The sequence below is a fragment of the Andrographis paniculata genome, unplaced genomic scaffold (genome assembly GCF_009805555.1).
Source record: "Andrographis paniculata isolate CXL003 unplaced genomic scaffold, ASM980555v1 Contig71END, whole genome shotgun sequence".
NCBI classification, from domain to species: domain Eukaryota; kingdom Viridiplantae; phylum Streptophyta; class Magnoliopsida; order Lamiales; family Acanthaceae; genus Andrographis; species Andrographis paniculata.
Window position 1 is genome coordinate 5070803 of NW_026137608.1, and position 16899 is coordinate 5087701.

The 16899-nt window shown below is 32.5% G+C and overlaps 1 protein-coding gene across 1 annotated transcript; it reads left to right on the top strand.

Moving 5' to 3' along the window:
* The first annotated feature begins 1744 nt into the window (after positions 1–1744).
* On the top strand, positions 1745–6670 carry LOC127265089 (phosphate transporter PHO1 homolog 9-like). The gene is made up of 12 exons (XM_051294772.1): positions 1745–2384; positions 3024–3276; positions 3362–3410; positions 3679–3883; positions 3960–4080; positions 4164–4422; positions 4493–4597; positions 4678–4722; positions 4808–4957; positions 5041–5322; positions 6203–6342; positions 6433–6670. Exons 1-12 carry the CDS (start codon positions 1796–1798, stop codon positions 6524–6526), a joined length of 2292 nt encoding a protein of 763 aa, XP_051150729.1. The 5' UTR covers positions 1745–1795; the 3' UTR covers positions 6527–6670.
* The last annotated feature ends 10229 nt before the right edge of the window (positions 6671–16899 follow it).

Below are 16899 nucleotides of genomic sequence, written 5' to 3' on the forward strand. Positions count from 1 at the left end.
GTAAATAATATAATTACTAAATTAAAAAATGATAATCTTATTTTGGAACAAACAAAAATAAAAAATAACAATATTTCAATTGAACAGCTGTAGTATATTATTAATTTTACTTTCCTAAAGTTTTATGATTGTAATAACATGGATATTATAGGTGAAATATTATTTAAATTAAAAAAAAAAAATAAACCCTAAACAAATGAATAAATCTCCAAATATAGCATTATTATTGACAGCCTGTTATACATTAATCAATTTCTAATGGTCAATATTTACATTATACATTCTACAGTCTATCTAAAACATCAATTATTACAATAATAAGAAAATCAGCCCACCACACATATAATTATGGAAACTGCTGCTCCAGATGACAGCAAGATTACAACTGCCCACACAATCCCCACCGTCCACTCCCAACACACGTACGGTTCGGATCAGATCAGGACTCAAGATCCTGGGAGCCGCCAATCAATTCCTGTACGAAAAGACATCCTCATGAAAAAATATTGTTATGTCCTTTGTAAACTACTCGTCTCGTTCCCACGGTGTCGGCTTTACTTTTTACAGGATTAAGAAATTTAGAAAAAAATATAATTAATAAATGATTAAAAATATATTAAACAAAAATAGTTATTATTTAATAAAAATAATTTAAATTAAAATTGATAAAATATTTAAATTAAAAATTTTAAAATAAAATTAAATATATAATACTTTTTAAAAAAAATGACAGAATAAGTAAAATATACGAAAATAAAAAAGTGCATATTTTAAGTGGGACGAAGAGAATATTATTATTTTTTTTTAGTTTGTTCCATAACAAAATATTTTATCCGTTCACCTATATAGTATATATATTTCTAATTTGGGAGAATTACAAAGTAACCATTTCATTAAATACTTTTTTTTCCGTAAATACCCTTACTTTACATCACATTATTACTTTTATACCAAAAAAATAAGGGCAAATATGTCATTACACTACTTTATATACTCACTTCTTAAAGTCCACGCCAAATGTAAATGTATACTTATTGTTTGGACGGAGGAAGTATCTACTTTTATTTTTAGTAACAGTACTATTTGCCTAACATTATAAATATTTTTTTAAAATTTATAATATATTATACAAATATATTACTTTTACATTTATTTCTATTGCATCTCAATATAATACTAATATTTTTAAATTTTAATTTAATTTCTTTATCTTTATTTATATTACATACAAATATAATATTCCATCCGTTCAAAAAAAATATCTTATTGGGAATAGACACGAAAATTAACAAATAATACTATTTAATTAAAAATAATATAAAACATAAGGTAAAAAATTAAAATATTGTTACTTTGAATGATTTTAAAAAATAGATTAAAATAATAATGATGAATAGTTTAAAATAATAGAAATAATTATATTATAAAATAAGGGCTATAATTACTAAATAAAAAAATAAAATAATTATTTTAATATAGACAAAAATAATATACGAGACAAATCTATTAGAAATTGAGGAAGTACCATAATTTTTGAAATTTTTACAAAAACAAGCAGATAAATAAATATAGGAAGAAGGAAGCAGTACATCCGACCCAATAAAGTAAAATTAAAATAATAATAATAAGAAAAACCGCGTAGAGACAACCAGCCAACTAACGTTGAAAACGTCGACGGAAATTGGAGAAAAAAAAAATATATATATATATATATATAAATAAAATAAAATTTGAATCCAATTACCAAAATTCAAATAAGGAGCGGGCGGCGCCACCGCAGATCCGACGGCCGGAGATGAAATTCGGGAAGGAATTCGCCGCGCAGATGGTGCAGGAATGGCAGGAAGCTTACGTGGACTACAACGGTCTGAAAGAAATCCTTAAAGATCTGCTAACACACAGACGGAACCACGACGACGCCGTCTCCTCCTCGTCGCCGCGCCTGAAAAGGAGGCAGACTCTCTACCGGGCCTTCAGCGGCCTAACGGGCGGGTACAGGCCCGAGTCGGGTTCGGGTTCGGGTACGGGCTCCCCCAAGAAGAACTACGAAGACCAGGTGATCCTCGTCAGCGCCGTCGGCGACGTTCGGGGCTCCGACAGCCATTACGAGACCATGTTTTTGAGATCCGCCGAGGACGGCGGCGAGAAGGAGCTCCTCTTTTTCCGGCGACTCGATCACGAATTCAACAAGGTCCTCAAATTCTACCGCGAAAAAGTCGAGGCGGCGGCTGCGGCGGCGGAGGGGCTGAGCAAGCAGATGGATGCGCTCATTGCTCTCAGGATTAGAGTCGTTAAGCCCTCCGGAATCGTGCCTGCGCCGGAATATTCCGTTCGATCTCCGTCGCCGGCGGAGATTCCGGCGTCAATGGTAACCTCGAAGCAAGGTAGTAATACGACATTACAATTTGGGAATCTAATTGGCTTATTGCGCTGAAATTAATTATGACCTATGCTATCGGAATTATTATCTAAAAGTATTGGATTATGACTTGAGATTTTAAAAGTAAAAGTTATAGATTAGAATAATTGTATAATGTGTTATAAATAAATTTGAGGCGATGTTTTAAAACTAAAATTGATTTTTATTATTACTTATGTCCGACTCAAAGGATCCTATTTACTTATTTATTTTTTAATTGTTGATATTTAAATATTAATTATTATATCAAACCTTAATACAAATTAAGAAAAATTATAAAAATACTTCTATTAGTGTTTTATAATATGAAAGATATTTTTAACGTTAAGTGCAATGATACAAAAGATAAATGTGATACTTAGAGCGGACGAAGAGAGTATAATATATAAAATAAAAAATAGTTCTTTGATTAAATTGATTAATAGTAATTTTTTTGAAAATTTCCAAAAATGAACATACCCTTAATACATATGTTTCAATGTTAGATGAACTGTGGCATGTGCTATATGAACTATTATCTGCTATTAATTATGTAGACTATTATGATACGTCCTACGCTTGTAATGAGTACTAAAATACAGTGCATTTTTATGTGTTTTTGAAGATGTTCGACGAATGGAGGCAATTCAAGAAGTGGAAATGATCGAGGAAGACTTCCGGTCGGCGCCATTAGAGGTTTTGGATCACGTGAAGATCAATGTCGATCCGGCGACGCCTGTGTCGACATTAAGGACCGTTTTAGGGAGCTCAAAATCGGAGCTTTCATTCAGCAAAGATGAGCTGAAAATGACAGAGGAGAAGCTGAAAATCGCATTCATCGAATTTTACCAACAGCTCCGGTTGCTAAAAAGCTATTGGTAATAAAATTTCTTCGCCTTCGAAAAATCTTCAAAAAATTAAAAAATTTATTTCACAAATATCATTGTATTGTGTTTCGTGCAGCTTCTTGAACATGCTTGCATTCTCCAAGATAATGAAGAAGTATGATAAGGTATAGGTTAGCTCGACTCGACTCGACTCATATTCAAAATGATATTTTCCCAACACGTATCTTCAAAACACTTGTTGCTAGTTAATGTTCATTCGCAGTTCAATTGTTCAGAGATTTTTCTTTGTTGATTTTTTAAGTTTGTTACTACTGTGCGTGAGTTAATCGTTTTTTCGGGGTCAGCAACACTTTCAAAACATATAGTTAATCGTTTTTTCAGGGCCAACAATACTTTCAAAACATATCTAAACGCACGTTAATCTTCTTGTAGATAACTTCAAGGGGCGCGTCGAAATCGTACTTAGAGATGGTGGATAAGTCGTATCTCGGAACATCCGACGAGGTTGACAAGCTCATCACAAGGCTCGAATCGACGTTCATCAAGCATTTTACGAACGGGAATAGAAGGAAAGGAATGAAATGCTTGAGGCCCGCCGGAGTTAAGGAGGATAAGCACCGGACAACGTTCTTCCTCGGTGAGTCCGAGGATACTATACCCCGCACTAACGATCAATTGTCTGATTGACTAAACAAATATACCGTTGCGCGCAGGTCTTTTCACCGGGTGCGCGATCGCGCTCGTCGCTACGATAATTGTCATTGTGCACGCCCGGAATCTTCTTAATCACGAAGGGCGGCAGCAGTACATGGAAAGCATATTCCCTCTCTACAGGTGTTAGTCGAAATCGCGGACTGTATTGACAAATATTTTCGCTTCGAAATAGCTAATAAGATTTACCTTACGTCGACTCGCAGCCTATTCGGATTCATCGTCTTACACATGATAATGTACGGCGCGAACACTTACCTATGGAGGCGATACCGAGTGAACTACGCTTTTATCTTCGGATTCAAGCCGGGAACTGAGTTAGGATTCAGGGAAGTGTTCCTTGTTGCGTCGGGCCTATCAGTTCTCGCCTTAGCTGCCGTGATCTCGAATTTGGACATGGAGATGGACCGGAGCACTGAAAACTTCAAGACATTAACAGAATTAGTTCCGTTAACCTTAGTCATCGTAAGTTCGCGCGCTGTATTCGATCCTCGACTAAAGAGCATACTAATCTTTCAATATTTCTATCTCGCAGGCAGTTCTCATCATTACATTCTGTCCTTTCAACATCGTTTATCGCTCGAGCCGGTTCTTCCTCCTCCGCTGCGCGTGGCACTGCATTTTTGCACCACTCTACAAGGTATCGATCTCAAATTCGATTTAGATTTATATATATATGTAAGAACTGGAATAGTTAGTTGTACCTTATGTTGTATGTAGGTAACATTGTCCGATTTCTTCTTGGCGGATCAATTAACAAGCCAGGTGAGATTCATTAGTACAAGTTACTGTGTTTTTAGCGACTAAAAAACAGATTATCCGATAAATCGTGTAAGAACAAATGGTTCAGGTTCAAGCTTTTAGGAGTTTGCAATTCTATGTGTTCTACTATGTGTGGGGGGACTTCAAGAAGCGATCGAACGATTTCCTTGATAGCAACGTGTATAAAAATGTGTACATTGTCGTGGCGATCATACCGTTCTGGTGGCGCTTTCTTCAGGTGAGTCGAACAATGTCTGTTACCCGGCGTGCCACGCTTTTACAACATCGGTGTCTAAACTCGGGCTTGTCTGAACTACACAGTGCCTCCGGCGATTGTCCGAGGAGAAAGGTGCTGAAATGCAGGGACCCAACAGCCTCAAATACTTGTCGACAGTCGTGGCGCTCGTGATGCGAACGATTTATTCTCAGAAGGGTGGAACTTTCTGGAGAGTCATGGCTTCGTCGACGTCGGGGGTTACGACTCTGTGCAACACGTATTGGGACATCGTTGTTGACTGGGGCCTCCTGCAGAAGAACGCGCGCCATCCGTGGCTGCGCGACAAGCTGTTGATATCGAACCGGGCCGTGTATTTTGTCGCCATAGTGAGTAGTGTTGCATTTGCATCGAAATTTTTTTTTGCGTTCGCTTCCACGCATCTTCGTCATGATGGTAAATGGTTTTCGGCGGGACTCGAATACAAGATGTTTTGGCTCTTATATCATGTTAAATAATTGTTTCAGCTAAAAGCTTAACATGGTATCAGAGTCGGAGTGTCTCGTATTCGAGTTCCACTGTCCTCCATTCGTCATCGTCTACTCGCGCGCATCTTCGTCGCGATGATAAATGGTTTTCGGCGGGACTCGAACACGAGATGTTTTTCTCGTATTCGAGTCCCACTGTCCTCCATTCATCATTGTCCACTCACGCATATTTTTATCGCGATGATAAATGGTTTTCGGTGGGACTCAAACACGAGATGTTCTGACTCTGATATCCTGTTAAATAATTGTTTAGCCTAAAAGCTTAACATGGTATCAAAGTCGGAATATCTCTTATTCGAGTCCACTGTCCTCCACTCGTCATCGTCCACTCGCACACATCTTTATCGCGATGATAAATGGTTTTTGGCAGGACTCAAACACGAGACGTTTTGGCTCTGATATCCTCTTAATAATTGTTTAGCCTAAAAGAATGTCTCGTATTCGAGTCCCACTGTCCTCCATTCATCATCGTCCACTCGCGCACATCTTTATCGCGATGATAAATGGTTTTCCGCGGAACTCGAACACGACGCGTTCTGGCTCTGGCATCGTATTAATTAACTGTTTAACCTAAAAGCTTAACATGGTATCAAAGCCATAATGTCTCGTATTCGAATCCCACTGTCCTCCACTCGTCATTGTGCACGTGCAAAATTCATATGTTCCATAAATCTATTTTAGTTGATTTTATAATATATAAATGGCGCATCGTCGATTGCAGGTTGTGAACGTACTCCTAAGGCTCGTGTGGATGCAGCTGGTTCTCGACCTCAATGAAGCGCCGTTTCTTCATAAGCAAGCGATGGTTGCGACCGTCGCCTGCTTGGAGATTCTGCGCCGCGGCATTTGGAATTTCTTCAGGTTTGATTATGATTTTATCGATTCTTACTTGGCTCGGCTCGGCTCGGCTTGTTTTTCGACGCTAATGCCGCCGCGGTTCGGACATTGCAGGTTGGAGAACGAGCACTTCAACAACGTCGGGAAATATCGAGCATTCAAATCCGTTCCGTTGCCGTTTCACTACGAGGATGAAAAGAGCCTGTGACAACATAGACAAGATACCATACAATGCATAGAGATCAATTTATAACATACTGTATATTGTAAAATTTTGAAATTGTTTGTTAATTTATATACTACATCATTTTTATATATATTATTTGGTAAATATTTAAAATAATAAAAATTATTCCACTCAAAACATCGTGTATATATTTATCTTTAAATAGTATTTGATGTGATATTTTGTTTGAAAAAAAATTCAGGACACTTGCAAGCACGTAAGAGTGTAACTTAGCGCACCATAATAGATTGTAACAATATACATACACATTTTTAATTTGAATTATTTTTTTATTATTATTGTTAGATATAAAAAAAATGTGACAATAATATAAAATGTATATATATATATATTTCAAAATGTGAAATAACAAAATATGTGTGATGTACTATTTCAATTTTTCACTTGCTCCATTACTCATCAATTATGTTTCATTTATTTGTTATCAACGGTATAATTGTATAATTCTGAAGAATTCTCTATTATTGATCCCCTATAGCAATTGCAATGGTTTTAATATAAACAGCTTCTTTGTCAGATTAGAAGATTTATTTCAGGATATTTCAAAAAATAAAATGTAATGGCTTATATTTTGATTGAAAAAAAATGAAAAAAATTGATCGTGCTTAGTGCAGGCAAAACCTAATTCAGGCTATGCATTTTCTTTCTTTCTCTCTATCTCTCTACTCTTCATTTTTTTTCTCTCCACATTCTTACTTTCTTCTCTCCTCTTTTTACTTTCTCTCTCCTCGTTGTGTCTCCTCTTCTTTTTTTCTCTCTCTTCTTTTTTTTTTTCTCTCTCAAATAGAGCTGTTGCTCAATTTATCTCTCTTTACCTATAAAAATATAGAATATTACTTGGACAAGTAAGCTAACAAGCTTTTTTCTCTCTATACCATTGCACTTGCTCTTAACACGGTATTTGATTGCTCGGTGCCTCAAGATTGCCGCCGACAAAAGGATGCTTAAGGCCTCCTTGTAGATATTTCATCTAATCCTACTTTGTGAGGGTTCTTCAAAATCATTTCTTATGGAAATTAGGTTGTTAATCAATTCATAGTCACAATATAAGTAGATAGATATTGTTGAATAATTGATTTTGAATAAATTAATCGATAGAATTTAATTTTCATAAATTAAATTTGGAATTCTCATAATCGGTTAATGGTACTACAAGCTGAGGAAAACAATTCTAATTAATCATTCCACATTGAAAGTTAGACAAAGTGAATTGTGTTTATATATAATTTTACTGGATAAAAGAGATAAAAGAGTGTAGTTCTTTTTATTGTTAAAAATTAGTTTTAGAATAGACATGAAGAATTACACTTCAATTCCATTTTTTTTTAAAAATATTTTTAAATAAAATTATTTCTTTAAGACAAATATAATAAAAGCCACAAAAATATACTCACTCCGTTCGCATAGAAAGTAAATATTTACTTTTGGCGCGGTGTTTAAAAAATGATAGTATGCTAATTATAGTAAATAATTAAAAGTTATGTAATAGCATATTTGCATCTACTTTTTGGTGTAAAAGTAATGATGTGATGTAAAGCAATGATATTTGTGAAAAAAAAAATAAAATATTTATTTTGTAATTATACGTCCCAATATATAAATATATATGATTTCTAGTTGGACGGGAGACCATATATTTTTTATTAATATTGATGTAGCCATCGACAACCATCACACATTCTTAACACTCCTCACCATTGAGTCCGTGACAAAATTCCTCATAAAAAATAATAAATAAATATTTAATTTGGTATTTTTTAGATTTTTTTTTTTTCTTTTAATGAATAGTCAAAATCGGGTTCACAACCTACAAACAAAAACAACCTATGTCTTCCTTGTTTTAGTTTTTTTATTTTTTATTTTTTCATAATTATATATTTTTCTCATGTTAATTACTTTCAAAGTAGCTTCTTCACTTTAGTCTATTAGGCCTCAAGTTTTTGTCCATTTTCTTTTGTGTTTGGACTCATATTCTAAGGGCTTTTAGATTGAATCATCTTGCTCAAATTTAGAAATTTTTTTTCTATTTTAGAGGTTTGATTTGAAAATAATTAATTTGAATGGACTCATATTTAAAATAATTCAAAATTTAACTTAGTTCAATAAACTACTTTGACATATGTATAATTTGCAGACCAATTATAAATAATTGATCCCTTTAAATGTAAGAAAAATTCTACAAATACAGGCGTGTCACATGCACAAAGAATTGATACGGTGACACAAGGGATCAATTACGATACTAACAATTTCCCAAATTTATCAATTACCATAAGTCTATTATGATACACATATAGTTGTAAAATAAGACTAGCGAATTAATTTACAAATTATTATAACCTATTAACAAACCTTTAAATGGGTAGCCCGCCACAGCAATGATCAGCTACAATTTAGTCCCAACAATCAAATCCGCTGGGTGACAAGCCGAGTTAACTCATATATTTTTTAGGAATATTAAAATTATAAATATCTTTATGTATCAATATATATATATATATATATTATATATATATTAGTTATTTTTAATACTTTTGAAAGCACTTTTTGATAAATCATATGTTAATATTGTTGAGTAAGAAAAAATGGTTTTTTTAGAATGGGCTTATCAATTGGATTGGATTGATGTATAGTTCAATGGTCTGATAATGGTAGTAGGGTTTTAAATGAAGTCGGGCGAAGAAAGATGAAATGGCAGACACGGAAGTCGGACAAGGGGAAAAGTCTGTTAATTGGTCGGGCGAAGAAAGGTTTATTAATTGGTCGCTTAATTAAGCAACTTGTTAATCGCCCAATCGATTGGCCGATCATTAGGTCAAACTGTAGTTCAGTCACTGCTTGAAAGGACGGTCAGTTGGTCGCTTGATTGGGCGATCGATGAATCGTCTGGACGAATGGTTGTTCAGCCGATTGAAGGGACTGGAGGGTGATCGCTTGATTGGGCGATCGATGAATAGTTGTTCAACCGTTTGAAGGGACTGAATGGTGGTCGCTCGAGTGGGCGACTTGATTAGTCGTTTGGTCTAGCGACCAGTTAGTATCTAGATTAGTCCTTTGGTCAATCGTTGGATTATTCGGTAGGTTCAGTCGGTGGATGGTCCAGACGATTTCTCAGTCGGGTGGTGATTTATGATCCGTCTAAAAAGGCGAAGGTTGTTTTCAAAGTTATAGGGTCGAGCAAACGGTTGCTAAATATAAATGCGACCAAAGACAGTTTTTCAGACGGTTGTAAACACGAAGAGGTTTCTCTATCAGTTATAACCGGTAGTGCACGATCTAATAACTGACTTAGAAGGCATATAAGGGAAGTTACAATCGGCGAGCGGATCGGACAAGTGGAAGGCGGGCAAGAGGAGACGTAGCAGCAGGTATGCCGGTCGGACGAAAAGCAGTTCTAAGACGGTTGAGAGAAGTTACAACCGGCGAGCGGATATGAAGGCACGACTTGGTTGTGGCGGTTGACATAGGTTTTAAATAGGTCTGTTCATGACCTAAAAAAACCATCTTCAATCTACATCAAATTCACTGGAATTTCTTTTGGGGATTACCATTTGGAATTTCTTTTGGGGATCACCGTTTACTTTTACAGTATGTAGTAGTTATTTTTCCTATTTTATTTATGTATCATACGGTGTCTAGGGATTCTTAAATTTTACTCTTTATTGTTGAAAATCGGCATCACCTAATATATATTCATCTATTTGATATTGTACAAATGATATATATGATTCTACCAAAAAATAAAAATAAAAAAGTAGAAACGATTCTAGATAGTTTAAAACATTCTAATAATTAATAAGAATAATCTTACCCTTGAACCAAATCAATCACATCCTTCCATTAGGATGAATTGTATATAAATAGGGACATATAATTCACTTAATTTTATATTAATTATAATAATAATTATTATTATATGTGAAATAAATAGAAATTATAAAAATATTTGAGTTTTTTATTTTTGAAATAGTTGTCCAATATGAAATTTGTATAAAAATATAATTATTTTTATAAATGCCAAAATATTAAAAATTTAAAAAGAAATTAACAATATTTATATAAAAGAATTAGTTTACTTTAATATATAAAATTATAATAGTAAATAGTAAATTCCAAAAAAACAAATAATATTTATAAATTAAAAATAAAAACAATTATATTATATTAATTTTCAATTGTTATAATAGAAAATTTTGATAAATAATAAGATTATATTATTATATATATAATTTTATAGGACAAACCATATATGCTGCAAAATTGTAAGTTCAAATATCCCAACATTATAATTTTTTTGTTACAATTTTTATTATTTAGGTTTTTTTAGGTCATGAATTTGTTACTTTCTTTTACAAATTTTTCAAATTTTTTTATTATTATAAAATAAATCTAGAAATATTAGATCACACGTTAATAAAACTTTTAAAACTCAAATAAAATAAAATATATAGTTGATTTAGAATCACAAAAAATCATTATTACTTATAACTTTGTTCAATCTGAATTATAATAAAAATCTAATCGACTTCTTCTTCTTACTCGCGAAGATAGAGAGAAAGTATTCTTTGTGAAATCCAGGTTGGGGAAGGAGCACCAAACATATATTTCATAGACAAAGAAAAGATATTGAAAAGAACGTCGAGACATTTGGGATTTGGCTTAATCGAGGAGAAGCATTTACTTTCGGTTTGATAATCTTATTTCAATACATGCACATGGAGCGTGAACGCATAATGTATATCTACTTTAACAAGAAAATATGACTATCTGTAATATAATTTTTTAACGGTCAAGAAATTAATTAGATTTTTCCAAAACAAACAAATAATTTATGCATGAAAAGGCAACCGAACCATAATATTAGTAGTCTATATCAGTCATCAAAGACCTTGCTTAATCATAACTGCACATAATTCACTTTTGATGGGTTGCAAAATTTCGTAGTAACAGCTATTGCTTCAACACATACTTTTGACGACAAATATATATATATATATATGTGTGCTTGCGCAATGCAACTATAATAGCAGTCGAGAGATGTGTAGACTTATAAAATGTATGCTCCAACCAGTCACCAGTCAAGTGATTAATCAATTATAATTTAGGGAGCAAAATTCTAATTACCGAGACTCAAAACAGATCCATAAGACTTGAAAAGTCCAGAACCATCGATTAGACCAAACTCCATAGCCTGCAAGCAAAGAAAAATGAATTCCTCGCAGATTAATTATGTCCGAATCATTTCATTTTATAATAAACACACGGCAAAATAAGTTTTATTGGATAGATAAACATCACCTCAGATAATTTTTATTCGAGAGAAAGAAAAAATAAAAAATAAAAAACCTTCGATGACGAGATCCTTTGATGATCTGATTTGGCCATTAGTTCTTCCAAATTTTTCTCCACGACAGTGTCTTGCTTGTTGGGTTTTCTGCAACGTTCGAAGACAACTTTAGCTCTTTATGCACTAAATGCTCACTCGAAACGAACTATTTAAGATTGTGTTTGGTCAATTTTTATTACTTTATCTCAATAAAATAGTAATTATTTTCTCATTATTTTTTTTATTTATCTCCTTAATAACTTTTTTATAATGCATTTACTTCACTTTTTACCTACTTTATTTTTATATTAAAATATCATTATTTTTGAATTTTTGTGTCTGGACACATTAACATAATTTAATGAGATGGAAGAGTATATGTCATTAAAAAATTTTAAACTATGTATTTAAGTGTTTAAAAATTATTATTTCGTAAAAATAAATTTTATATAATATAAATAAATTAATTAATTAAAGCATATTTATAGTTATATGCTATTAATATAAATTAATTTTATTAAAAATGAACAATTTTGAATCTATATAAATTTATTTATTTATTTAAGAAAAATTAGAAATACAAAAGTTTTATTAGATTCATATGTAATATTTTGAAAAAAAAAAAAACATCAGGAGCATCAATTTCAACTAAAGGAGTAACCAAACATACTTAAAAAAATTTATCTTCTTTTGTTGCGGCAGGGGCACTATATCCAAAGTTATTTTTGAGAATTTGAACAGCTAAAAACATGGGAGAGAATTCTGCTGTATTGTCATCCCAAATTAGTTATGTTGTGGTTGATCAAAGTATTGCATCAGCAGGAGCAATGATGAAGATAATTGAATTCATGGGAGATCTTCGAGCCCCACCGGCGGAGTGCCGAGACACATTTTTTGGTAGATTTGGCTGCAGCTTGGGATAGTGTAGTCTCCGACAAAAAAATTCTCATATTATTTTCATAAATATTTTCTGGTGAATAATTGACATGAGAATTTTGACTATCCGCCGAATAGCCATTGAGGTGTAGGGCAGCTCTGGCGCCATTCACCACTGCAAAAAGACTCCAATCATCGCCGTTCATTTTGAAGACTGTAGAAACTAATTGCAAAGACAACAAATTACAAATGATGTATATTGTGAGATCATAAAAATGATTATGAAGAAATGTTCGAATATATAGAAAAGTATGAGACACAGAGTTTGTGCGATTTGAATGTTTTTTTCTATTTTCAAATATAAGTCAAAATAAAAATAAATAAAGGAAACTGAATATATTAAGATCAGAATATCTTTTTTTTTTTTTTCTAAATTAATATAATTTGCGAATGGTCATTTGTGAAACTTTTCTATTTAGTTTAAGACACATCTAGCTAGTTCATAGATTGTGTATAATAATAATAATAATAATAATAAATATATTTTTGGAATTTACTTATTTTGTTTGACAATTTAATTGATTTTAAAATTACAAAATCAAGAGTCGGATTTTAAACACTTATTTAACATTTCAAATTTCTATTATCATTCCGCATACTCATTTTTCTTGTTCGTGTTCTTCTTCTTAATTCTTTTAATTTTAGGTTTATTCATATTTCTTTATTTATTTTGAGATCATCTTTTTATCATTAAGTCGGCACTTGTGTGTGCAATCTTAGGGCATGTAAGAGACTAACTTAGTGCAACATAATAGATTGTAACAATATATATATATATACACATATATAGTGTTTCGTAATTTTTATCTGAATTATTTTTTATGTTAGGCATAAGGAAGTATCGTAATATATAAAATTATGTTCCGTAGTAAATTATTGATTTTTTTTATGAAGTGAATATATATCATATATTTATACATTTTGTATAAATATATGTATATTGTATATCTTTTATGTTAAACAAGAGGAGTTTTGAAAAAAAATTTGGTGGAATAACACATCCGTAGTAACTTATAAAACTTTGAACAAAAATATTACATCAAAATCAAATTATAAGGCACAATACCAAAGCAAATATATTAATAACTCTAATAATGAAATTCTAGAAAATTTTGATAATGATAAAAAGTTGAATATTAGACATAATGTATTTGTAAGATGAAATAGATATTTAATTTAATTTCTTTTCGACAAAAATATATATATATATATTATTGTTAATAAGTAGTCCCTTTAGTTTGATTCTCTCCTCCGCTGGCCGTATCTTGTCTCTACCGCACTCCATGTCCGAGGATTGGCCACACTCCTAGTGGCCAAGACGGGGAATGAGATGAGTGTGTTCACCGTAATAGGTGACGATGAATTTTTCGGCCTCAGTCGCATGTTGTTCTACTTTCCGTTTGGCGGAACAGCCCCTGTAAGCAATGCAACGAAAGTATATCCTGCATGTTTTTTACAACAACAAACGATGATTTTAAGGTTTCATGTAAGGAACTATATTAAAATTTGTTAGATACTAAATTCTAACACCATTTTTATTTGGAAAAAAAAAAAAAAAAAAAAAAAAAAAAAAGACCTTCGATGAGGAGATCCTTTGATGGCCTTTTGCCCGACTTTCCTCCATGCCCATGATTCGGCCATTAGTTCTTCCAAATTTTTCTCCACCACAGTTTCTTGCTTGGGGGGTTTCCTACAACATTCGAACATGATTTTAGCTCTTTTATGCACTAAATAGTCACTCAAAGCGACCAACTATTTAAGAGTGTGTTTGGCCAAATTGCAGTTGGAAGTTACATGAAGATGATTTATATAATAAATATTTGATTTATAACATAGTACATTCCCTCCGTCTCCAAAATTATATCAAATTATTTTTATCTGCTAAATTAACTTATATATAATTTATTTATGATAAAATATTTTATCCACTCACTATTATATATCAATATTATTTTATAAAAAATAAAATTTATATTATATAAAGAAGTGAAAGCATACTTATTTTATATATGATTAATATAAATTAATTTTATAGAAAATAACAAAGAATTTTGAATTTATATAAATATATTTATTTATTTAAAAGAAAATTAAAAATATAAAATTTTGAGTAAATCCGTATGTAATATTTAAAAAATAAAAATAAAAATCAAGACTATAGCGTTCAATTTCAACTAAATGAGTAATCAAACATACTCAAAAGTTATTACCTTATTTGATGGCGGTTGGCCTGTGGAGGATAAGGCTGCCGAAAGTTGATGAAGGGCCCTGATACGGCAGCCGCGGCGGTGGCGGCGGTGGCGGTGGCGGCGGGGGCATTACTCTGAAACCGAAAGTTATTTTCAGGAATTTGAACAGCAGTAAACGTCGGAGAAAAATTTTGTTGCATTGTCATCCCAAACTGGTTGTGTTGGGATTGATCGAAGTATTGCAACGGCGGGAGCAGAGATGAAGATAATTGTATTGGCGGGATATCTTTGGGCCCCACCGGCGGCGGAGAGCCGAAGCATAGTTCTTGGTAGGCTTGGCTGCAGCTAGAGATAGTATAGTCTCCAACAAAAAAATCTTCGTTATTATTTTCAAAAATATTATGTGATGAATAGTTGATATTAGGATTTTGATTATCTTCCGGATGGTCATTGAGGTGTGGGGCAGCTCTGGCGCCATTCACCACCGCGGAAAGACTCCAATCATCGCCGTTCATTTTGAAGACCGTAGAAACTAATTGCGAAGAAAATAGATTACCGGTGATGTATACAATGAGACGATGAAAATGATTGTGGAGAAATGTTCGAATATATAGAGAAGTGCTAGAGATTCGGAGTTGGTGCGATTTGAATGCTTTTTGCCGTTTTAAAATGTGGATCAGATTTTATTTATAACTTTAGATACGAGGATAAGCTATTTTCTACGGATGGAAAATTGTATTCAATAAAGCGACTCGTAATTATAGATTTTAAAGTTCAAATAGATGATTTTTTGTATTTATATATATACATGGTTGCAGCTACAGTGCTTAATAAAGAGCACCCGACGTGCTAACAAACAACACACGATATTACTATTTTGACAGCACATCATTTATATTAATATAATACATACACAACACATAAATTAACAACACATGATATAATCTCACAGAACACATACAACAGTTGATTTTAGCACATGACATACTCTTATAAGCACATAACATACACATGAACTAGCAACACATGATATAATATTGGTCGCCTATAATGTATTAGTCATCAACTACCTTGCTTGACCTTAACTGCACATAATTCACTTTTGACGACAAAACGTAAATGAAGAAATGTTTTTAGAACAATTTCGCAATAGACTTCCGACCAATCAATAGATTAATCAACGATAAATTAGGAAGCAAAATTCTAAACCAAATATGTCGGAGGCGTCGGAAGTTTAAACCCCTGATCTCAAGATGACAAGTTCATATGCGATCATAAATTGCCAAGACAGAGTATTTACTCCTGCCAAGGCAATTCAAATACATCTGACATTGAAGATACCCACCATCATTGACAATCACGGATATTATATTCACAGCATATGATACGGGTTTTACCTACAAATTTCTTGGCATACCTTTGGACTTTAGCATTGACCTTACTATATCGAGAATGATTCAAATTTTTCTCTCGACAATTCTATTTTGTTAAGGTGATCTTGATACATAAGTCACTAAATATCATGTAAATCACAATTTTTTTGTGATTTTTTTGACAAATATTCACTTCATCAGTTGTCTCAAAATTTTAATTTTATAATCATCTTTTCTTTCAATTGATACTTTGAAATTTTTAAAAGTATCAAATGTCTCACTCTTTTGTTTTAAGAAGTAGACCAAAGTCTTTCTATTATAATCATCAACATAGAGTATGAAGTAAGAGCTTTTTACCCAATGGAGATTTAATTGAGGCAAAAACATCATTATGAACTTATTGTAACAGCATGGTAGCTCTTGAATCTAAATATTTCAAAAAAACTCTTCTTAAATGCTTTTCGAGGAAACATGTCTCATATAGTTAATTTAAATAATCAATCATGGAAA